The sequence below is a fragment of the Rhincodon typus genome, chromosome 7, assembly GCF_021869965.1.
Source record: "Rhincodon typus isolate 14 chromosome 7, sRhiTyp1.1, whole genome shotgun sequence".
NCBI classification, from domain to species: domain Eukaryota; kingdom Metazoa; phylum Chordata; class Chondrichthyes; order Orectolobiformes; family Rhincodontidae; genus Rhincodon; species Rhincodon typus.
In genome coordinates this window covers 16532759-16557775 of record NC_063338.1, presented here as the reverse complement: position 1 = coordinate 16557775, position 25017 = coordinate 16532759, and the positions used below count along the sequence as shown (strand labels likewise).

The following is a 25017-nucleotide window of genomic DNA, read 5'->3' as shown; positions in this document are numbered from 1 at the left end:
GTGTATAAGAAGGTGTAGACTTATGTTTAAAAATGATATCTTCAAACCAGACCATTAAAGGCTAATCGTTGAAGATTAATTGGGCATGATAACGAGCAACTGAAGTAAAGTGGAAATGTAAATAAACAACAGGCCTAATTTAAAAACAGCCTATTTTGACTAGCGGGGGAAGCTGCCTGACCTTGAGGTTCAGTGGGAACTGTCTGCTTGTGCAGTGTATATGATGCCACCAGGTCTTGTTTCTCCACCTATGTTTGAGGGCTGGAAAAGTTCTGAAGGTGATACAAAATGGGGATTCAGCAGGTTACCAAAATAGCTTTAAAATCAGGGGCTCTGTCCCATTTTTTGGACTTTTCAGAGTCATGGACTTCACACCATCAAGTTGGGATTTGCATGACTGGTGCGGGGAATCAGAGATAGAGCTCCAAATACTGCCAGTACCAAAGTCACCAACGAACCGAAAAACAGAGAAACTCACTTGTTTAACCAAACTATATAACTTTATATTTTAGATGTATCAGTAGTATAAAATAACAATTATTAATTCATAAATGCATTACGTATGTTAACCATTTAAATTAGCTATATATTGAAGCATATGCTTCTTATTGTAACCATTTTGATCAGACCTTAAAAAACCTCGCTCGGCGCTTTTAGCCTATCAATATAGAAGGTCATTACAAAACTGTCTTCAGTGATTGTAATCTGCATATTGGTTGGATAAATCAGATAGGGAAGGGTAACGTGGAAGGCAGATTTCTAGAGTGCATCAGGGATTGTTTCTTAGAACAGCATGTTGCAGAATCTATCCACAAACAGGCTATTCAGATCTAGTAATGTGAAATGAGGTAGAATTAAGAAGACATCTTGTGATTAAGGATCCTACAGGAAGATCTGATCAAAACATGGTAGAATTTCAAATTTAGTTTGAGGGAAAGCAACTCAGGTCTCAAACCAGTGTCCTCAAATTAAATATTAAGGAAGAAATAGCAAAACATCTAGAAAAGGTTAATACAATAAAACAGGCACAACATGTTTTACAAATTTGCTGGAGTTCTTCAAGAATATAAATAAGGACAATTACAGAGGTCTGAAGAGTTTTGTAAAACAGGCTGGGAGAACAGACTGAGGGGAAAGTCAGTGGAGGAGCAGAGACAAGCGTAGAGTCAAAGAGTCATAGAGTCATACAGCATGGAAACAGACCCTTCGATCCAACTCGTCCATGCCGGCTAGTCATCCCAATTTGCCCTAGTCCCATTTGCCAGCATTTGGCCCATATTCTTCTAAACTCTTCCTATTCGTATACCCATCCAGTTGCCTTGTATATGTTGAAATTGTACCCGCCTCCACCACTTCCTCTGGCAGCTCATTCCATACACACACCACCATCTGCGTAAAAAAAACGTTGCCCCTTAGGTCCCTTTTAAATCTTTCTCCTCTCAGCTTAAACCTATGCCCTCTAGTTTTGAACTCCCCTCCCGTGGGGAAAACACCTTGGCTATTCAACCTATCCACACCCTTCACGATTTTATAAACTTCTGTAAGGTCACCCCTTGACCTCCGACCCTCCCAGGAAAATAGCCCCAGCCTATTCAGCCTCTCCCTATAATTCAAACCCTCCGGTCCCAGTAACATCCTTGTAAATCTTTTCTGCACCTGAAATGTACACAGTATTCTTAAAGTGGCCTCACCAATGTCCTGTACAGCTGCAACATGCCACCTCAACTCGTACACTCAAAAGTTCTGACCAATGAAGGCAAGCATGGCAAATGTCTACCTGTGACTCCACTTTCAAGGAACTCAGCAGATATTTCATAACACAAAGCAAAACCTTATTCTGGTCAAAAAGGAGGACTCAATAAGAAGAATGAATTATCCATCTACAACAAAGGCAGTCAAAGAGAGTAAAAAGACGAAGGCAGACAAAGTTTTGTAAATTAGTGACAGGCCAGAGAATTGGGCATATTTTAGGAACCAGCTGATTACAAATAAACTAAAAAGAAAATTGATTATGAAAGTAAATCACAAGGAATATATAAACACCAAGAGCTTCTGTAGGTAAACAAAAAGAGAGCAGCTAAAATAAAAGGTGGAAGATGCAACTGGGGAACTGACAATGGGGAAAGGAAAATGTCAGATCATTTAAAATAATGTTTGCATCGGTCTTCACGGTGGAGGACACTATAAACATCCCAAAGATAACAGATAAGCAAGATGCTAATGGGAGGAATGACACTGTAAAGATTCTGTCACGAGGGACAAAGTATTGAAAAACTAATGGGATTGAACACAGACAAGTCACCAAAACCTGACAGCTTGCATCCAAGATTTTAAAGGAAGTGGCTGCAGAGATAGTGGAGGCATTGGTTGGAACTTTTCAGAACTCACTGGATTCTGGGAGGGTTCCAGCTAATTCCTTCCAATTTAAGGAAGGACGGAGACAGAAAGCAGGAACATATAGACGAGTTAGTCTAACACCTGTCATTGGGAAAATATCAGGGTTAATCATTAAGGAAGCAATAGCAAGACATTTAGAAAAGGTTGATACAATCAGACAGGATCAATATGATTTTGTGAAAGAGCAATCACATTTTACAAATTTGCTTAAGTCCTCTGAAGTTATAACAAGCACAGTTGATAAAAGGTAAATGATGTAGTGTATGTGGATTTCCAGAAGTCATTTTGCACTGTGTCACATGAAAGGTTATGACACAAGATAGGAACTCACAGTATTGAGTGGTAAGGTATTAGCATGGGCTAACAATTGGTTAACACACACAATACAGAGTTGGAATTAATGGGTCTCTTTCAGGTAAGAAGACGTAACATCACCTATCAAACTATAACTGCAAGGTTTAAACAGGTTGTCACATTGAGCTCAGGTGTGCAATTACAGTTTACCATTTATAACTGAGAACTATTGTTCATCATAATCATCATCGGCTTGTCAAACCTGAAGTAACTGTGTCACATTTGCTATTCCTTCAGTCTTGGCTTTGTACAAAGTTCACTTCGAAAAACCTTTGATTTTCCAATTAAACTACTAGAGTACAGCATTATAACTGATTGGGGGACACATTGATTCAAATTTGAAAACATGAAAGTAACTGGGGGGAAAAAGAATGATATTCTTAAATTCTGGTTTTATTGCAACAATTGACCAAGAACAGCAGATTGCACTGTGGTATTCTAACTAATGGAACATAATCAGAAGTTCACCTTGCCTCTCCCTCATCTAAAATCCAGCTTTCTTACAGTATTACAAAGAATTCATCACAATAAGCAACATAATTCAGGTCAGGCAGACACAAGCTCAATATTCTGGTTTCTGCAAGTCTCTGTTATGACGGACAGGTAAGGTTACCACCTCTGATTGGATAGATTCCTGCAGATTTCGACGCATTGTCTCCAGCTTCCAACTACGTGACCAAAAACAGTCTTGATCCCACCATCTTTAAAACTAATACACAAAGCAATCACTGAAAACAGAGAAAATAAATAACATTTTTTAATGCCCTTATAGTTTTACTCTTAGATTGGTTGCAGTAGAGTTTAAACATTAACCTTCAGCTGGGGTTATCCTCCCTGGAGCAAAGGACATTGTAGGGCGATTTAATCAAGGTATACAGATTTTTATTTCTCTCTCTATGAGATGTACATCACTAGCTATGCAGAATTTGTTGCCCATTCCTAGCTGCCCTTGTGAAGCTATGTGGGGGGAGCAAATGCTGTTCCCAGTAGCTAATGGCACAAAGATGAAACGTAAAAGCTTTTGGCAAGAGATACAGGGCGTGGTGGGGGAAAGAACTTGGTTTTTACACATAAATGGTAATGAAAGAAGTTCAAGATGAATGCTTTCAAAAGAAAATTAGATGGACACTTGAAAGAAATGAACAGACAGGGTCACAGGGATAGGGTGGGAGGATGAGCCTAACTGGATTGCCCTATAGAAAGCCATTATGAGCCGAATAGCCATCTCCTGTTTTGCAATGACTCTAATTCTTGGAGGCGCCACAAAAATCCAAGAGGGTTGGCAACCCTAGCTACAGAAGCATGTTGAGTCATAAGGTCAGAGCTGCCCATTCCTACGCAACGGCAAACAGCGGAGGGAGTGGTTAGCAACTATACAACCAAAGTCTGAAACAGTTCAACCACAAGAGAGAAAAGAAATGTTCAAATTATACAAATGAATTGTCTTTATCCTACCTGTACAACTGTTTCCTCTTGCTTCCTTTCCCAATGATTCCACTGGCCTCTTGTCCTTGATCAAGACACAACCAGGCATAGAAGCTGAAGGCGTAGCCAGGCCAACGTTGAATTGTGGGTACCATGATCCCCGCCATGCTGTGGGATAGGTTAAAGTACTGTAGTGCATTATCCAAGCCCTGCTTTCGGGCAATGCCCAGTATTGCGCGTGTCACAGGGACGACATAGGGATGGGCCTCTTTAGGATTGTCCATCCTTAATAACCTCATCAACTGCAAGAGCTCTCCTGAGCTCAGTGACTGGCTGCCTAATGACCCTAGGAGTCCAATCAGATTCTCCGCACACGTACGATGTAGTCTCACATGATAGGTTAAAGTCACAAGGATACGGCGAACAATGTTGGCATTCACACAAAACGTGCGACTTTGACGGTTAATGCAGCATATCCTCTTCAGCCAATCAGAAACAAAGATTTGTAGTTCAAAAGAGTCCAGTTCAGGAAGCCATTGGATGAGTAGTAGTAGTGGCTGGACGTTGCTGATCCCTAGCATCCCAACAGAGGTATGTTCACCTTCAATGGCCTGCAAGCAGGAAATAACACAGCAAATGAAACCATGAACCACTGAATTTCCTTTACAACTGTAAGCATACACGACTGCAAATTGCACACAGGCAAGAGCTAAAGGGGATTGGTAAATCTATCATCAATCTGCGACATTCAGAATTAAATGGTACCCTTAAAGATTAAAACCAGATGCAATCTAACAACTTACTTCTTGAGAAAATTACCGTGATGGGAAAAGTGGTCCGTACTATTCAGATTAGGCTTTTGATAGGGTAAATGAGACAATCCATCACCATTCAAAGATAGTGCTTCATTTCAACCAATACATTCACAAATACCAACTGAATCAGTAATATAGGTAGTCGTCGAATATCACAGCATTTATGTTCCTGCAAATCATAGCATTGTGTGCTACTGGAAACACACATTCCCACAAAAACCTATGTAAATGTTTGGGTTACATTCCCTGATGTCATCCAGGCTAATATGACATATTTTTGTCAGAGTGGATTACCCTGATGCTGCACATTTTTACTCAATATAGTGAATAATACTGCATCCATTCCCTATGCTAAGGGATGAAATTAATCAAAATCATTAGTGGACAATCCTTATTACCATCCTTTATTGGACACTTGAAATAAGAATCATGTACATTACATTGCAAAATTTGCCATCAACTATGAAACTACATGTGATGTCAAGAAAATGAAGTTGAGAATAGTCCCAGCTCCTAGGTCTAGCTGGAAGGGTTGGAACAGAAAGCATAGAGACTCAGCAAAGAAATACAGTGCTCTGAGAAGTAGAAACAAACATCAATCATCTGTTAAAGGCCACCTCAGTATTGCTTATACATTTGTTAACATATTGGTGATCAACTGAAATTGCATTGTTGCAAATCAGGCACGTTATTGGAATAATGGGTAGTAAAGTAAACCCAGTGTTATGGCAAAACCATGTCATACAAAACTGTGGACAGCACTATCTGCACTGAATGATTCAAAGTGAGTGCTCTTCTGGGATCAGTTAAAAGATCAAAGCAATTTATAAAAGGCAATTTAAACCCTTTCTTTCACATTGAAAAGTTGAAAGAGCTTCCTGTGACCATTTTTCATATCTATATTTCTATATTTGTGGTGATAGTACAGGTTTTTAATTGTGCTAGTTAGCTTCTTTCATGGCACAGTAGTTGCAATTCTGCCCCAACAAGTTGAGGTAACCTCCTCTGCCAACAGAGGAAAAGGTCAGCATGATAACGTCCATACAACATGGAAACAGATCATTTGGTCCAACCAGTCCATGCCAAACATAATCCCAAACTAACCTAGTCCCAACTGCCTGCTTCTGGGCCATATCCCTCCAAACCTTTCCTATTCACATACTTATCCAAATGTCTTTTAAACGTTGTGACTGTGTCTCCATCTACCACTTCCTCACGAAATTCATTCCCTCTCCATATTGAAGAAATGTTCATTGCAATGACATTACTGTAACAGCAAAATGATTAGTGTTTTCACATTGACAGCAACCTCAGTATATGAAGGTAGACCTGCAAATTGGAGATATAGAGGTGGGTGTAGGTAGGATGTAAAAGCAAGAGAGCTAGATTATTTCTTTCAGCATACCATCTTTATTGCAGTAAAGTGTCCTACATTGCTTCACAGGAGCATTATCAAACAAAATTAAATTATGTGAAATAGAAAAGCAAATTAGAATAGATGACCAGAAGATTAGTCGAAGAGGTAGGTTCTAAGTATCATTTTAAAGGACATTTATATCCATCCCTCTGGTACCCCTAGACTAGGGTATTCTAATGCACCCTTTGCTGGCCTCCTGTTTTCTACCCTCCCTAAACTTGTGCACATCCAAAATTCTGCTGTCCATGCCCTAACAAGCACCAAGTCCCATTCACCCATTACAACGTAAGGTGGTGGTGTATGGTATTATCACTCGACTATTAGTCCAAAGACCCAGGCTAACGCTCTGAGGACTTGGGTTCAAATCCCATGGTTTTTGTAAAAATCCATCTGATTCACTGTACTAGGGAAGGAAATTTTTCATTCCTACCTGATCTAGCCTACATGTAACTCCAGACCTGTAGCAATGCAGTTGATTCATAAATGGTTCGAGCTAATCAGTTCAAGTGGCAATTAGGGATGGGCAAAAAAATGCCGATGCCCCTGAATGAAACAAAATCTTTGAGCTCTGTTTTAAACTGGCTTCTGATTAAGCATAGGCAGCAACCTTTCTACACAAGACCGCCATCATATGGCAAATCACATTTGCTGGGAATGGGGAAGTTTCACATAGTGCAATTTTTCTGATAGATGAAGACACCAATCTGAGAAAGGCAGATTCTATTAAGGGATTATGAGTTGTTCTACTTTTGGTGTTAGTGCCTGTTTCCGAGTCACCAATGATCATGCTACCAACATGTTAGCAACAGATGATGCCATCCTTTTCCTCTGTTGTCAGCAAGAGCCACCTGAGTGTGAAAATCAATGCTTCTGCCCTTCAGGTCAGGCTTGCAAGTATCCTTAAAGTGAACTTTTGGACGTCCTGCTTGTCCACAGTTCTGGCTACCTTGCCACACAGAAAATAGTTGGGTATGTGACAGTCTGTGAATTTTTTTTTTCTTTATTCATTCACAGGATGAGGGCGTCATTGGCCTGGCAGCATTTATTGCCCATCCCTAATTGTTCAGAGGGCAGTTAAGAGTCAACCACATTGCTGTGGGTCTGGAATCACATGTAGGCTAGACCAGGTAAGGATGGCAGTTTCCTTCCCTAAAGGACATTAGTGAATCAGATGGGTTTTTCCGACAATCGGCAATGGATTCACGGTCATCATTATATTCTTAATTCCAGATAATTATTGAATTCAAATTCCACCATCTTTGCCCAACTTGGCAAAGTCACCTATGCTTGATGATGGGCAGCATACCTGGAAGATATGCCTGTGAACGGGCTGCTGCATTTGTGATTTTGTCCTCCATGATGCCCAGAATATGCTCAAACAGTGAAAACAAAACTTGTTGACTTCCTTTCTTGATTGCTGTAAGTTGTCTATGTTATATAAAAGCTGCTGAAAACACAGACCTCAAACTGGCATCTTGGGGACCACTTTGCAGAACACCTATGCTCGGTTCGCACTAAACAACTGCACCTCCCAGTCGCGAACCATTTCAACTCCCCCTCCTATTGCCATTCCGCAGACAACATGTCCATCCTGGGCCTCCTGCAGTGCCACAACGATGCTACCCGAAGGTTGCAGGAACAGCAACTCATATTCCGCTTGGGAACCCTGCAGCCCAATGGTATCAATGTGGACTTCACAAGCTTCAAAATCTCCCCTCCCCCTACTGCATCCCAAAACCAGCCCAGCTTTGTCCCCGCCTCCCTAACCTGTCCTTCCTCCCACCTATCCCCTCCTCCCACCTCAAGCCACACCCCCATCTCCTACCTACTAACCTCATCCCGTCCCCTTGACCTGTCCGTCCTCCCTGGACTGACCTATCTCCTCCCTAACTCCTCACCTACACTCCCGTTTACCGGCTCCATCCCCACCTCATTGACCGGTCTGTCTCCTCTCCACCTATCTTCTCCTCTATCCATCTTCTATCCTCCCCCTCTTTCCCTATTTATTTCAGAACCCCCTTCCCCTCCCCCACTTCTGAAGAAGGGTCTAGGCCCGAAACATCAGCCTTCCTGCTCCTCTGATGCTGCTTGGCCTGCTGTGTTCATCCAGCTCTACACCTGGTTATCGCAGATTCTCCAGCATCTGCAGTTCCTACTATCTTGATCTAAACAGTCCATTTGATATAGTTCGATGCATGCTTCATAAGTTGACTAAACATTATCACTGTATTCCCTGTGCATTATTCATTTCTGCATCAAGATACGGTTTTGTCTGTGGCTGCAGACCCAATGCGTAATGTGTTAACGGTTTCCAGCAAGGATAACAATGGTTAAGTCACACCCGATTTTAAAATTCTCATCTCCGTTTTCAAATCCCACTCCAGTTTCATCCCTCCCAGTTCTGTAAATCTCCAAGATCAGTTTTACACTTGTAACTACGTGAACAGAGAGCACAAAAGTGAGTGTGTGTGCGATGGCCAGATCTTAAGGAGAGAATTCCAGAGCTTTCAATCTAGCCAGCCAACAGAGCAAGGAAAAAGAAGTTGGGGGCATTTGCAAGAAGCAAGGACTGAAGGAGAACACAGGCCTCAAAGGAGATACAAGTTGTTTAAAAAATAGCAGGATCTATAAGACAGCACCAGAGAAAAACAATGAAATCCACAGAGGAAACACGAAGAAAGTGGTAGTGTTACATTAGAATCCATTGAAAACACTGGCAAACATATAATCATGACCAAAAGAGAGCACAAAACTATAAAGAATTAAACAACTAAACCAAAATGATTATCATTATAAACTGTAAAAATGTGGAGGATACAGGATTTCAGCTGATAGAAATTGTCAGATTCTAATTCACAACACCCATGTCAGCATCAGATCGTGCAAAACCCCAAGTCTTCAAACTGAAATAATGAGCCTCACCATGTTCATCAGCTCCTTCAACAGATCTCGTGACGGCTGGCCAAGTGTCTTCAGAACTTCATACAGCTGCGTGTAACCAATACGTTCTTTGAACACCTCCTGGTTTCAAAATTTTAAAAAGAATGTGGGAAAATTCAATGCAAAGTAATTGAAATACATTTAACTGGTATTAAGCATGTTAAAAAAACGTTCCCTCACTCTAAGGAACCCTTTGGAAAATCCAGAAATTAGTGGGGCAGTAATCAGTGCAATGGGAGTGCAAAGCTCCCTACAATGAAGCAGCAGGGTGTAAACTTGCAGCATTGATTTCCATATCTGAGCTAGCTTTTCATAAGACTGTGACAGTCATAGAAACTTCATATGGCTTTCAAAGAGGCAGCACAGTTCTGGTGGGCAGAATGTCCTTCATCATTCCACAGTTATTGCTCCCCTTCCCAGTCCCAATGTGTAAACACAACGTGTGGTGCTATTCTGAGAAAAATTGAATGCATTGGTTGGGAAGAGGGTGAAAACTATGCTTTTCTTTTAACTCAAGTCATTCAAATTGGAGCTTTATTTCTGTTTTCATTTTTTTAACAAGATTATGAACTAAGCTTACCTTAGCAGCTGGGGATTTGTGCATCACTGCAGTCAAAGCTTGGATCGTCGCTACAGCTAGACTATCCAGGCGACCCTGACACACCTAGAACATCAATTAGACTATTAAGATGCAACTAGCAAGGATACTGACCAGCGGAGGAATACTCATTCACCAGCTCTCTGTTCTCAAAATTGGAATACAAAGGTGAAGAACCAACAATATCAAGACTTGGCATTTAACTAACGTTTAAGAAGTGTAATATTATCACAATTGGGGTCATTCTGAGGGAACAACAACTACAAATTCCAGTTTTAAAACACTATTAATAGAAGTGGGAATCAAATGATCCAAAGATGGGTTACTAAACATTAGGTGGTACTGGTGACGAAAGAAACCTATCTTGAGATTTTGTAATTCAAAAAAAAAAAAACAGATATATCAGATTCAAATCCAGTGCTTAATTCGAGGCCTAAACATTGTTCTAGTTTGAAAGCATAGAATTGTTTGGCATGGGCTGAAAATGTAACCTCTTCTTCATTAAACACACAAACATTAAACCTCTGGCAGTAATGGTTCAGGATCGACATTACTATTGCTGCCAGTTCAGATCCTCCTGCCTAAAGTAAAGCCCACTCGTACCACGTGAAAAGCAACAAAGTCTATGTTGTGCCAGATTTCTCAATTTTGAATCACTGAAATAGTGGTATGTGGTATGCTTAAAGGAAGTCCAATAGAACATCACAAGACAATCTTGGGCAGACCACAGAGCAAAGTTTTAGTATTTCTCTTCTCTGCCGTCAGTTTTACACTATTACGCTTAATGAATTTTGGAGGGGTGAGATTTATAGCCACACTTGAACTGGTTATTGGCATTGTGCTAAAATAAATTTAACGAGGTGAAATGACAAATGCTTAGAAAGCTAGTAAGAATGACAAGTCTTGACAATACCCATGACCATACAAGACAAGCCTACAACAAATCTTCTGTAGCAAGAACATTATGCGGCATGCCACACCCACTCCCATTATTCACGTAAGGTGGCGGTGGTCAGCTTCGTAACGAAGGCCAGTGAGGAAAAATACGCACCTTTACAGTTACACCAGGATACATTTGATTCTTTTGTTTCCAATTGCTTTGCTTCCACATGCAGCAGCTAGAGTTAATGTCACAGACATGCCATCACATAATTAAATGAGGCTACTTAATGAGGCAATGTTAATCCGGAAAAAATATTTAGTTCTGAAAAGTTGCATTTTCAGTTGGCAATGTGAAAGTTTATTCAAAATTAAGTAAAACATTTCTGAGGACGGCAGAAACACTTAGACAAATTAAGTTAAATTGCAATACATAAATTTGGCAAGAAAACAGCCATACTTTTAAAGAGAGTGCACTGGCGTCACAAGGCTGGGCCTTCTAAAGGGGAAGTCCAAATTAAGAAGCAGGTAAATGGAATTAAGATATAGATCAGACATAATCTAACTGAATGGCGGAACAGGCCCTTGGGGTGGAAGGCTTCCTCCTGTTTCTAGGTCACGGAGATAAAAAGGAGTCTATTCATCAAACACTTTGTGAAACCCTCATTTTAAGATTTTGATCGCCACCTTTTAATGGTCTTCATATCCTAGGATGCTGAAATGGTGTCTTGAGCAACAGTGTATGAGAGAGCTCGACTGGCTCAGATTGTACACCATGAAAATGTCTGTGCCATCAACCTTGGATACACAGTCTGGTGGCCACCTAGGATTGTCCAATCTTGACTTCCGAGGAGATTCTGCAATCACCTCAACTGGCCTTTTGTTAGACTGACATGGCTTTATGAGAAGCCTAATTACTTTCTCTCTGGCCTAGGATGCTGAGCCACACTGATTTCAATTCAGCTGGCCCAGCATAGCCCACCAATGATCTTCGAAACCTTTCAATTCAGAACAAATCAGCAACTCACTGGATTATCTGACATGAGCACAATATAGAATTTGGTAAACACAAGAAGTACAGTAATGTGTCATTATTTTTAGTACCTTAAGTGTTTGTGCAATCCTCAGAAGTGAGTGATCAGCAGAACACCCAATAACTTTCAGGTTGTTGCTGCAACTCCTCACCAGACCAGGTCACTGTACTATGCGGGTAACACCAACAGTAAGCAGCAGGACATCATACACATCTGCCTGTGCACCAAACAACATTCAGCTTCACTGATCACAAAATTACCCACCCATCACCACAGTGCAGAGAAATCAAAGGTAAACCCTGCGAGATAATAGAAAAGTGTGCTTGGAAATGCCATGCCAGTATCAAACACCACATGCCAGCTTGCACATTAATTTTCAAGAGCCAACTCAGGGGTTTTGCCTTTCCTATAACCTATACTATTAATTATTAAATACTGAACAGGTGCTACCAAAGCATCCATTTTAGATGAGAAACAGTGAAAAAGTTTGAAATTCTTAGATTTTTTTAATTTGACAACAAGGTAATTTAAACAAAAATAATGTATCTTTATGCAGTGCCTTCAGTGTACAAAAACACCAAGATGTTTTATAGAGGCATGATCAAAAAGCATCAGACAGCAAAAAGGGTGCAGTAACTAAAGTTTGTCTGGAAACTAACTTTTGAAAGGGAGAGGAAATTAGTGGTTTTAAGCAGGGAATTCCATGTGCAGAGCGTAGCTGGTGAAAACAGAACTGCTAAGAAGAAACTGATGCACAAGTGGGCTAAAGTTAGAGACAGAGTTTTGGGAGGCAGCTAATAGGGCAGGAGAAAATTAAGGAGATATTGAGGAATGAGGAACAGACAAATTTAAATATGTGGATGGGAGTTTTAAAATTGGACACTGCTGGCAGAGAGCCAGTGTTAGTCATCAAACACTGGCTTGTGCGCTCGGGGTGTGGGCAGTAATGGGTAAACAGGAATTGTTGCAAATTGGGATACGAGCATCCATAGTTTTGAATGGGTTCTTGTATATGGAGTTAGAAGATAGGAGGCCAGGCAGGACAGCATTGGAAAAGTTGAGTATAAAAACGACTAAAGGCCTGAAATAACAATGGAGACAGGTGTCCTCTATGCAACAAAATCTCAATCATAATTTATAAACAGGTGTATAATTTGATTCTGAAAATATCTCTCTCAGCCCAGCATATCCCTTTTTGTTTATAGTTGAGAGTTTGCAAGAATGACCATAGACATTCCCTAAAGGTGCATGAAGGTCCATTATACAGTATATGAAATTAATTGAAATTGAACTCCCAAGTGAAATTAAATTTACAATCCTGAATACGCTAATAACTCTGTTACTCAGACTTTGGGTAGGTGCCCAAGGACTGTTACGTAATTTATTCTTTCACGGGATGTTGGTGTTTCTGGCCGGGCCAACATTTGTTGCCCATCCTTACGTTGAGGTGGTGGTGCTGGGGCCGCGTTTTTGAACACTACAATCCACACGGTGCCACAACAGTCACAGTTCCTTCAGGAAGTGAGTTCCAAGATTTTGAGCCAGCAACAATGTCAAAACAGTGACATAAATCCAAGTCAAGATAGTGAGAGACTTGGAGAGAACTTCCAGGTGGTGGTTTTCTCTTGCATCTGCTGCCTCTGTCTTTCTGCACTTTAGGAGGTCACTTGCTTGCAAGATGCTTTTGGGGCAGCTTTGGTGGATTCCTGCAGTACAGCTTGTAGGTGGTACAAACTGCTGCCACTGTATTGTATGTCAAATAAAGAACAAACAAAGACTATAAAAATTAAGTGGCTAATATGTGGAACAACAAGGTCAGTGCAGAGATTGTTAGACACTAGATTTTGTTTTGGCCTGTAGATGAATTTTCTTTTTAAATGTGTGTGGGAGGAAAAAGGAATAAGGTAACAGAGATTAAATGTGTGTAAAACTGAATCAGCCCACAATCAGGCACTACAAGGAGAGGCTTTTCGATACATTTTAAAACAAAAATAGTATTGGCCATTTTTGAGAAGGGAACGCAACAGACTGACTGCTACAAAGACAGAATAGGAGGAAAAAATTATTCATGTCTGTTTTTGATGTCCAGAACATATTCTCAGGCAATAAGAGACATGATGTCATCCTCTTGAAGACAAACCACGAATCCTGTGCCAAGTTCCAGCGTTGCTACTGGTATTTGAACACTCAGGGGCCCAGACTGAAGAGGCACATTCCTACTAAAAGCCTTAAGTGCTTTATTATGTGTTCAAGTTTGAAAGAATAATTTCTCAACTATACGCAGGAAAGCCTGCCTAGAGTTGCCACATTTGGGTTTCAGTTCACATCACAAAATAGTGGGATTTGCAAAAAAACAAAGATCCTAACTACCAGATTAGGCAAATGCTAAATGTCCACAATACTGTTTGAAGTAAAACAGGAACCCATTTTCAGGCCAACATTCCTTGCTCAACTGATGAAGTCCACCAGTCAAACAGCCCCAACATTTAACATTGGCAAGTTAGGCTAAATCTTTATATATCAGTGGGTAGACATTTGGAGTTCAATTCAGGACCCCACCCTTTAGAAATGATGCCAAGACCGTGAAATGATGCAGAGAGATTTTACAAGAATATACTGGGGTTGAGGCATCTCAGTTATCTGAAGAAAATGGGTTTTCTTTCCTCACATTGGAGGTGGTTATGGGGAGACTTGATAAACTGTTCAAAGGGATGAGGCAATATGATACAACAGATAAGGTCAAAATGGCTTTCATTGGCACAAGGGCCAAGAATCAGAAAACACATTTAAAATGATGGCAAAAGAAGCAGCAGCAGCAAAAGGAGATTTTTTTTTTCCCCGCTTTTGAAGTGTTATGATAATCTGAGATATACTGCATGACAGAGTGGTGGAAGCAGATTTGATATTTTCAGAAGGAAACTGGATACATATTTCAAAAAGGAAAAACTTGTAGATCGTTGCAGAAGAGCTAAATGTACAGCTCTTTCAAAAGATTACATTGCCTCCTTCTTTGATGTATCATTCTATGAAATCAGTATAATTTTAAACAGACTCACTTTGCCGTTTTAAGATCTTTATGGTCTATGCCTTCATATAATGTATATCCATCTTGTCAAGTCATCGTTTTTTTCATTGCCAATTGGAAAAGTTTCAAATGTACCTTTATTACATCATTAAAAAAAATTAAGGCACTGACAAAGTTTACACTGTTAGCACAGAAAGGGAAGTTTACAACAGGGGGAGCTCCAAAACATCATATGTATACTGGAGACTGGGATGAGTATGTAGCAAGTCAATATCACTGTGAAGCAGATTGGGAAGGGGAACCTACATGAGAAGGGCAGTGAGAGTGGGAGATGAAAGTCAATAGCAAAGAACGTTTTCACAAGAAAATGGGGTGGGTGACTGGTAGGTATTTCTTCCATTGCTTGTTTGATTGGCCAAATTTAAGTAAGGAGAAGTTATTACAAGTGAACAGTAAGTTAAAAGTGAATTTCTTAAGATCCAATTAAATAAATAGAAGAGGTGGCTAGGCAGGAAGTATGGTGCAGTGTTGTATATGGAAGCTGATGGGCGCTCATGTGATTCACAGTGACTACATCTGCAGTAAATGTTGGCCACTCAAGGAAATTTGGTTCAGAGTTAATAAGCTGCAGTCCCAGTGGTAGATACTGTGAGATATCAGAGATGGGGAGAGTTACATGGACACTGTTTTAGAAGACAGTCACAATTTTTTGATTAATTGCTCAAGAAAGGAGGGAGATACAAAGCAGGAAGCTATAGGCCAATCAGCCTAACATCTGTAATTGGGAAAATGCTCGAGTCCATTATTAAGGAAGAAATAGTGGAACATTTAGAAAATATTAATGCAATCAAATGGTCAACATGGTTCTGTAAAAGTGAAATAGTGTTTGACAAATTTTGTTGAGTTCCTTTTGATAATAGCAAGTAGTGTTGATTGAGAGGAATCAGCTGATGTAGTGTATTTGGATTTCTAGAAGGCAGTGTGGTGCCACAAATAGTTATTGCACGAGACAGGAACTCATTGTATTAGGGATAATGCATTAGTATGGATTGAGGATTGGTTAAAAACAGAAAACAGAATTGGGATTAATTGTTCTTTTTCATATTGGAAAAATATAACTAGTGAAGTGCCACAAGGATCAGTCCTAAGGCTCAATTACATACCATCTATATTAATGACATGGAGGAGAGGGCAAAGTGTAATGTATCCAAATTAGCTAAAAATCAAAAATAGGTAGGAGGCCATGTTGGGATGAGGACATAAAAAAAATCTGCAAGGGGGCGCACAAAAGTTGTGCAAACGGGCAAAGTCTTGCTAGATGGAGTTTAATCTAGAAAAATGTGTTGACACGCACTTTGGTTGGAAGAATCAAAAGGCAGACTATTATTTAAATGGAAAGACACTCCAAAATAAGTACAGCATATATGGGGATTGGGGTGTTCTTGTGCAAGAAACAAGAAGTTATCATGCAGGTGCAACAAGTAATTAGGAAGGAAAATGAATTATGAACTTTATTGCTAGAGGAACGGAGTTGAAGAATAGGGTAGTCTTGTTACAAGTGTTGGCTGTTGGTGTTGTGAGCCATACCTGGAGAACTGTGTAGTTTTGGTCCCCATATTTCAAAAAGAATATATTGGCATTGGAGGAAGTTCAAAAGACATCCAACTGACTGCTGGAATGAAGAGGTTGACTTATCAAAACTGGTTAAACGGGTTAGGCCTTTACTTGTTACAGCTGAGAAGAATGTCATGTGATCTTACTGAAAGGTAAAAGATTTTAAAGTATCTTAACAGGGTAGATGTCGAGAAGAACAATCCATTAGAGGGGATTCTTGAACTAGGCAACATAGTTACAGAATAAAGGGATACTCAGATCATAAATAAAAACCAAAAGAACTGCGGATGCTGCAGATCAGGATCAAAAACAGAAGTTGCTGGAAAAGCTCAGCAGGTCTGGCAGCATCTGTGAAGAGAAAATCAGAGTTAACGTTTCAGGTCCGGTAACCCTTCCTCAGACCTGCTGAGCTTTTCCAGCAACTTCTGTTTTTGATACTCATATCATAACTGAGGTATGAAGGAATTTCTTCCATCAGAAAAAGTCTGGAATTCTCTACTCTAGAGTTCTGGAGGCTAGATTACTGAAAGCCCTTAAAGAGGAGGTAGATAGATTTTTGAGATATTAAGGAATAGACGGCTCAGAAGAGCTGGCATGAAAGAGGAGTTTAGGCCTGGGGCAGATCAGCCATGACCTTACAGATTACACAGATGGCTTGAGAGACTGAAAGACCTCCTCCTGCTCCTATTTCTTATGTTCTTACCTATTTCTGAAATTTTGACCATATAACGGCAACCTATTGTAATAGCGATAGCAAACCAGGAACTAATGTGTGACACTGGATAATTTACAAATAAACTGGGCATCTAATTTGAGTTCGTTTTAAACAAATGACCTTCAGGGCTCTCATTCTTTAATGGATGCTTAAGAATTCTTTGAAGTAGGGTTTTGAAAGCGTTATTCGGTTTACTCAAGCTGAACACAGAGCAGTTTTGTTCAACAACATTGCTAGGGAACCAAAGCCCATGACCAAAATGCGTTCATAGTCTTATACTTGGAGTGGGCATTCCTTTCTTGACTCTCTTTCAGTGGGTGATCTAAAAACTCTAGTGACTACCTATGAACAAGGTAACCTGCTCCAAATTTTCAGATTTTCCAAAACAACTTTCTTTTAAAACTATTCACAACTTTGTGGGACTCATCTTTTGTTTAACAGTCTCACTGCCACCCATTTTTGAACCATAATCCCTTATGCCATTTAAGACTACATTCTGTTGCCTTTGATTTTGTATTCCCTGCTACAGTACCAAATAGCTTTTTACCATCACCTTTACCTTCCAGTTCTAATGAATGTCATTGAACTAAAACAGTAATTCAGTTTCTCGTTCTAGAGACTCGATCTGAGCTGATCATTTTAAGTGCTTTCAGTTTTTAATGCTGCTGTAACTAACTTGTTCAACTAAATTAGCAATTGCAAGGTCAGTGCGTTAAAGCACTTTTGGACTGGACCTCCAAACGAACCCTGGTGTAGATGACAGTTTGTTTTCTGATATTGTTTTCAAAGACCAAAGAAAACATGTTTGGGATAATCTCCATCTGATTCCTGGCAAACACGATGCACATTGCACAAAAGTAGTTCAAGTTTATGCGGCAGGAAAATCTCTGCAGATTTAAACAATTCAGATGCAAGTTGGTCAACCGGAGCAAATTAGACCTTGATCTGCTGTCTCCATTAGGAATTAATCCTAACCATGTGAGATGCATTAATACAAAAGAACAGTTTTAAAGATATATTTTGTTGGGGGATTGGGTGAAATGTGAGGTTAAATTAGAATCCTTTTAGACTTGGAGCCTCAGTTGAACTTAGGCCAAACTCATGAGTGTACATTTCTCATCTTTGCTACCTTTAAAGGTCTTAATGTTAAATGCTGTTGGATATCCTGATTCTGAACTTACTGATTGAGAAGTCAAAATGCTAAAAAAATTCTGTGTAGAATTCTGACTACCCCACATTTTGCCTAGCTAGGTCTCAACACTTACTAGCTAGCTCTTACTAGACAGAATAACTGGTGATGAACCTCAAAAGATATTATTCATTGCTTTTACTGTGTCAACTGATCTAATGCCACCTAATTAAAATCACAGTGGGTGGGGGATAGGAGAGAGAATATGACACGGTCCCTGGTTTGTGCTATCAGTGGTCAACATTGCATTTGCTTGCTTGATTAATAGTTGCATTCCAGTGTTTACTGGCCCATGATTACTTGCTGGTCAATAGGCTGGCTGTCTTGAGGCACATACTGACATGGCTGTCCCAATGCTAGTGATTTACAGCTGAAACAAGAATTCAGTTAATACCTGGTTCACATTCATTTCTGTCAGTAATTTGTTGGCAAGATCTTTCTCATTCTTGTCTGCTGCTTTACAACTTACAAACAGCTGTTAAATGAACACAACACAAGCATGAAAGGCGCGCAACAAGTAGAATTAATACAGTTGGGGCATGGGTTATTGAAAGAAAAACTTTTGTTAAGCCAGCGTAAAGCAAGTTGCTATTAGTTTACTGAACTAAACTTAGCCAACTCAAACAACGACATTCAGCAATGTAAAAAGTCAAACAATTCTTTTCTTTACTTCAGACCCTGATACTAAATTACAATCCTGACACTGCTGATTTAAAACCAAACCATATGATGTGGTTGTGACTGTAAGCTGAATTCAGAAATTCATATGCTACACAGCAGCAACATTCTTGGGACAGCACCCAGCCATATGCAATGAACGATGCGTATTCTCCAATGGAGTGGGCCCCATTTTCCAGACATGTCAGGCTCACCTGCTTTTTGTTCCCAGAACAAGCTCCTAAAAAACAGTATATTTTGCCTTCTCCTTCCATTGTAGGTTCTCCCCTTAACAGAAAGTCCTAAATGGCTAAGTAACTTCAGCTTGTAATGCGCCACTAAGTATAAGGTAACAGAATCTTTGTACGAGCACCAGAGTTTTGGGGTGTGCACTGGTGACTAAAACAAGTTCACTGGAAACACCAATCCCAATTAATATCCAATGACCTATGGTATAAAGAACACATACAAAGAAGAATGAAGTTGGTTGAACAGGCTGTTAACATTCACATATGAAGAATGAAAGCTGCATGAGATATTAAAGATCAATAATTAGCATGCCATCACCACCAGGAGACAAACAGAGATCAGAATTTATATAAAAGTCATGTTCATGTTGTAGCATGTGGGTGAAAAGCATCAACTTCCTACACAGGCCTTGGCTGGAAAGAAAGGTAAGCAGAAAAAACATTTCCACAGAAAAGTGATGAAAGAGAAAAAACGATGAGGCTGGCTTTGATCTGGCTTTGCAAGTGAAGCATTCTGTAACATAGACAGTAGTTTGGGACTGGTCAAGCCTTCCAGGGAATCATACGTAATATGGGAGCTGGAGAGGCCCATGAAGACAGAAAAATTCCAAGAAGAGTCATGTCACTGCTTTTTAAAAGACCTTTTGTCTGGATACTTTAGCTTGATATGTCTGTTCTGTCTCACTCAAGAACACAGTCTTAATTGTATGCAGGCCACAGACAAGCAAGAAAATTTCAAGGCATTCTCCATTGCTGAGTGATTCCACTATTAAATGAAAGGGTTAAGTTCAAATGTTATATGTTAGCACAGAATGAAATTAAACTAGCTAGTAATAAAGAGCAAGACTGACAGTTCACTCCAAACAGAAGTTCAACACAGATCAGGCATTCATCCATATTAGTCCAGGAAATAAAAAAAAAATTACTAGTTTGAAATAGTTTATAGTTTGCCACTGATTCATTTTCCATCCCAGGTCTGAATCTCCTTTCTGTCTGGTTGACCAGAATAATTAATGGCCCACACAACCGAGAGTCACAAAGTAAAGGACCTTGCAGTAACACACTAAGATACAACAAAATACAATAAAACTTACAAAACCGTCATACGTAAACATGTGATTGAATCACAAACAGTCACCAGACCATTTTATTGCTCAACATTCACTATTAAAACGGGTACAAGGTCAATGTATTCTACTCAATTCTCCTACAGCTCAACTGCTGTGATGGAAGATGTTTGCACAATTACCAAAGGCCCTTAGCTGTGAACCAGTTTATGCATTAAAGTTGCTGGTGAGAATCAATGTATTTTGTTATAGCATTACAACAACAAAATACTCTGCGCTGCACATAACCTCTTGCTTATAGAACCAAAGTTGGCAACTGAATTCACAAACCGGCAGCCTCTGTGACATCAGCATCCAGTACTTAAAAGTGGGAAACACTACAACTGGGCAGATTATTTCCCAGTATAACTTAGAGGAGTTCATGGAAATTCAACGAAGTACAGCTTTGAAGCTGCAGCCCTGCAAAATAACTTGAAATTCAACAGTAACAAGTAGAAGAACAAAACACCTCATGCTTGTGGATCTCCCACACACTTGTAAAGGAACTATAATGACTTGTCATTACAAGTGAGATTCTTAATTTTTAATACCAGGGTCACAATAATTGAAAGATTTAAAACTAGCATTATGACTGAACTGAGAAAAAGACTAGGGTTCGTGCCAAAACTGTTAATTAAGCTTCCTTTGGGGAGTAATATTTGTTTTGCATTTAAATGCACAAAATCACGTTTTAAAATCTAACACATCAATCTTTCAATTTAGGCCATAACTTGTAACTTTGCACATTGTAGCTTTACTGTTATTTCCTTTCATGACCTCTGTTGGTTACGTCAAGGGGGAAAAAATAACTATTAATTCCCACCATGGAGTAATCCAGCACTCTCCTATTTCAGAGACAACAAGGTGCAAGGCTGGATGAACACAGCAGGCCAAGCAGCATTGCTCCTATGATGCTGCTTGGCCTGCTGTGTTCATCCAGCCCTGCACCTTGTTGTCTCGGATTCTCCAGCATCTGCAGTTCCTACTATCTCTCCTATTTCAGTCTTACAGGGAAGGGGAGGGGGCACACAGAATCGAGGGGAATAACAGCAGTAAAAGTAACAACTAGAAGAAAGAGGAAAAGGGATACAGAGCAAGGCTGGAGAGAAAGAGTGACCAACCAGAAAGAAAGTATAGGAGAGACGGGGTGGGAGCTAAAGAAGAGAGAGAAAAAGAAAGAGGGGAAGAAAATACTGGGAAGAAGGGGAGAAAGGATGTGAAGGTTAGAAAGACAGAGGAGCAGAGGAAAGGTCTGCCTAACTTTTCTCACTTAAATTCTTGGATTATCAAAGGAAGCAACAACAATATAGCTTTAGTCAATGTTCCATTAGAACTCTTCAAAAACTACGACTTTGAATTTACAACTTCATCAATAAACCAGATTGTAAAAAACTTTGTTAAACCTTTTTCAAGGCTTACAACATTAATATGGGCACGCCATTGAAATTATACATAACATGGATAACCCAGCAGTACCTAAAGCTTGAATAAATATCCTAGATCTATGGTGCTGGCTCATCACTATTCTTAAATCACTTGCACAACACTCTTCAACAGTTGTGTAAAAGTGCTCCTGTACATTTAAAAAACACAATTAGCATGGAGATTCCGGGCTAGACTCTAAGCTGGTCAGTGTGATGCACATAACTGACAATCTGTTTGTCCACCCAAAGTTTCTCGTACTGATATACATTGTGAAGGGGGAGCTATTTTACATAGAAGGACGACACGCTGATCACTGGATTGCCAATGTACCTCAGCAATATACCAGGAATATAATCCTGAACGTTAATTTCTGACTGCATTTTAGCTTAATAATTGAAAGCTGCAGATTCTTCTTTCCAAGATCTAAACAGGCTGTTGTAAAGAGGCTAATTTACAACTCAAAACGTAATATCAGCAAGTTATTAAATACTGAATTAAATACAGCCCCATGTTCATGTCATAATTGCTGAGATTATTTTCTCCTAATTATCACTATCTTGAAAAAAATGCACCTAATCAGTCTGTTCCAGACAAGTCAACTATCCAGTCATTGCAAACACACTTGCGGTTCAATCTCATATTTTCTAACCAACCTGTTCAGTGATTATAAGGCACACCTCTGTGTTCAGGTGGGGCATGAACTCAGGCCTCCTGGTTCAAAGGCAGGGGTACTACCACTGCACCACAACAACCCTGTCATTTAATTCAATGGCACTCAAAGAATTTGAGTGTCATTTAATTCAATGGCACTCAAAGAATTTGAGAGTACAACAAATAAACCTGTTTAACAAGGTCAACCGAAAAAGCTCACATAATCAACCTTTTCAATTAGCCAACAGAACAGATTGAAAAGTCAATGATCACAGCCTCAAGGTAATTCCTGGGCAACTAGCTCACTTCCAGGCTTTAACAATGATGGTTTTATTTCAATCAAGCCATCTAGAGGCTGCTGCAATACAATAATGACAATGTGACTATTCATGTCTTTTGAGTTTTAAAATAGCATGGCTATTGGTCACTGGGCAATTATTATACCAGTCACTGCCTTATACAAATTTTTAGTAAAATTATGCAAGCGCCATTTTACCAAGTCAATATTCATAAAGGTGTAAAAAGATTTAAGGGGTGTTCCAATGTGCTACCATAAAGCATAATTATTCTGCAATCTTAACCACTCCAAGGCAGGAAGTAGTGCAGAGCAGAAAAAAAGCACTCCTCTCCAGTAGAAGCTTAACTTGGCCACCTACTGTACAAACCTTAGTGAAAGGGCTTTTGTGGTTCAGTGGCAATGCTCCTACATCTAGGCCAGAAGGTCTGGATTCAAGTCCCACAGGTTCCAGAGGTGTGTCATAAAATGTTTGAACAGGTTGATTAAAAATATAAACTTTAGTAGGTTTGCACTGGGCAAGATTAGCCTCCAGGCAGCTTAACTATCCACACTCACAGGTGAGCACAGTGCCTGCTGCAATAAAGAGAGGCCGAGAAGAAAATGAAGAGCAGGATGTTCAATAACTTAGCATTTCATTCAGAATATTTGCTTGCACTAAATAAAGCAGCTGAGCTGGGAAGGATTTTCAATCAATTTGAAAGTCTAGTCCAGTTATATCCACCTACAATGGTTTAATATTACAATATCCTTATCCTAACTTTATCCTGAATTCAAACTTGTCCCCGAACCTCAAGAGCTGCAATCAGATCATTTCAATGATTTTGGAACAAAAATTTTCAGGCAGAGCGCAAGTTCTCATTTCTGTTCTATCCATTTCAACATTAGTCTATAAAAAAAAGAGAAAGTGGTAACTGCAGCGTTAGTCAAATCAAGGCAAATAATCACTCTGGTGCAGTTGGGAGTCTACCTTGCTGTTCTGTATGAGTCGAGTAAGATGTTCAAAGCAGTTGCTATTCAAGAAGATTGCCTGAAGGACTGGTCTGTCAGGGCAGTTTAACATTTCTGGAATAGTGTCTGTGGGGAGAAAATTCAGATATTTGTAGTTTTCAACAAAGAAATCATATGGAAAAGGTCCCTTCCCTAAACGTTAGGCTTTACCCCCACTTTCATCCTTCAAGACATGCTTGAAAACCTAACTCTGACTTTCTTGTGGTAGTATATCATTTAAAATTCAGAATTCCATGCATTAAATACATCAATAGCTCTCCCACCTATAAGCAAAAGACAGTCAAAACAGGCCCTACGTATACTCACTCAGCATTTGTATCTGTAGTGCAATGAAACTACTCTCCCAGTTCCGCGATCTGCGATTGACCAGCAATGCGGTGTGATCAGAATTGAGCAGCTTGAAATAATTCTCCAGGATTGTGCTGATTTCTACCTGCCGCTGATCAGAGCTGCTGGTTAGTAGCACATGAATCACTTCCGTCAGGCACTTCAGGGTCAGCTCCAATTTATGGCTTACATCATCTGGGTCTTTGTCATCCAACAGATCACAGTCTGCCAATACCCTCATCAAGACTTCCATTGTAGCTGGGGAGATTGCCTGAAGTGCATTCCGCTGAAATTAAATGTCATATTATTCTTTATAAATAACTCAATGAATGCTGCATCCATGGCCAAACTGAATATAATTCTACCAGTTCCTTTTGCTTTGAAACAACTTCCCAATCACACGTGACTGACTTCTGAAGTTGGACTGCATCTATATGAACTGGCTGGTCAACTTGCTAAGTGCAATGGCATAACCTTCAAATCTTGACATTTATGTTTAGGTTCCATGTTAAAATGCTTACATGGGTTTTGAACTAAGATACAAAGTTGGCAAAGTTTTAAACTTAGAACAGTGATAGGACTGTATTTTCATTCAATTGTTCTGAAAGACATGCTCTAACATTGCAAAGTCAACCAAGATTTAAAAGTACTGACTTTAGTAAGCGATTACAAAGGTACCATCTTATAAGTGGGTCACCCTTGACACTCAGGGTTAAACCTCTTCTAGCCAGTTGGGGAAGGTGGAGACCGGAAGCCAACCTTTACTTGATTTTGGATGTATTCCCGAATCACAAGTCTGGTACCCAGTAAAGCAATATTTTAAAGTTTTCAGAGATAGTAGGAACTGTAGATGCTGGAGAATCCGAGACAACAAGGTGCAGGGCTGGATGAACAC

General features: G+C 39.8%; 1 protein-coding gene across 2 annotated transcripts in view; it reads right to left on the bottom strand.

Annotated features, from left to right (window-relative positions):
* nbeal1 (neurobeachin-like 1) overlaps positions 1 to 25017 on the bottom strand; it is a 128806-nt gene that overhangs the window by 82866 nt on the left and 20923 nt on the right. For both annotated transcript variants that reach the window (XM_048599007.1, XM_048599006.1), the window contains exons 6-11: positions 24102 to 24408; positions 23755 to 23861; positions 18797 to 18877; positions 9929 to 10012; positions 9331 to 9429; positions 4207 to 4787 (exon numbers count right to left, since the gene is read on the bottom strand). In XM_048599007.1, the coding sequence (XP_048454964.1) occupies positions 4207 to 4787; positions 9331 to 9429; positions 9929 to 10012; positions 18797 to 18877; positions 23755 to 23861; positions 24102 to 24408 (1259 nt within the window). The remainder of the gene's footprint in view (positions 1 to 4206; positions 4788 to 9330; positions 9430 to 9928; positions 10013 to 18796; positions 18878 to 23754; positions 23862 to 24101; positions 24409 to 25017) is intronic.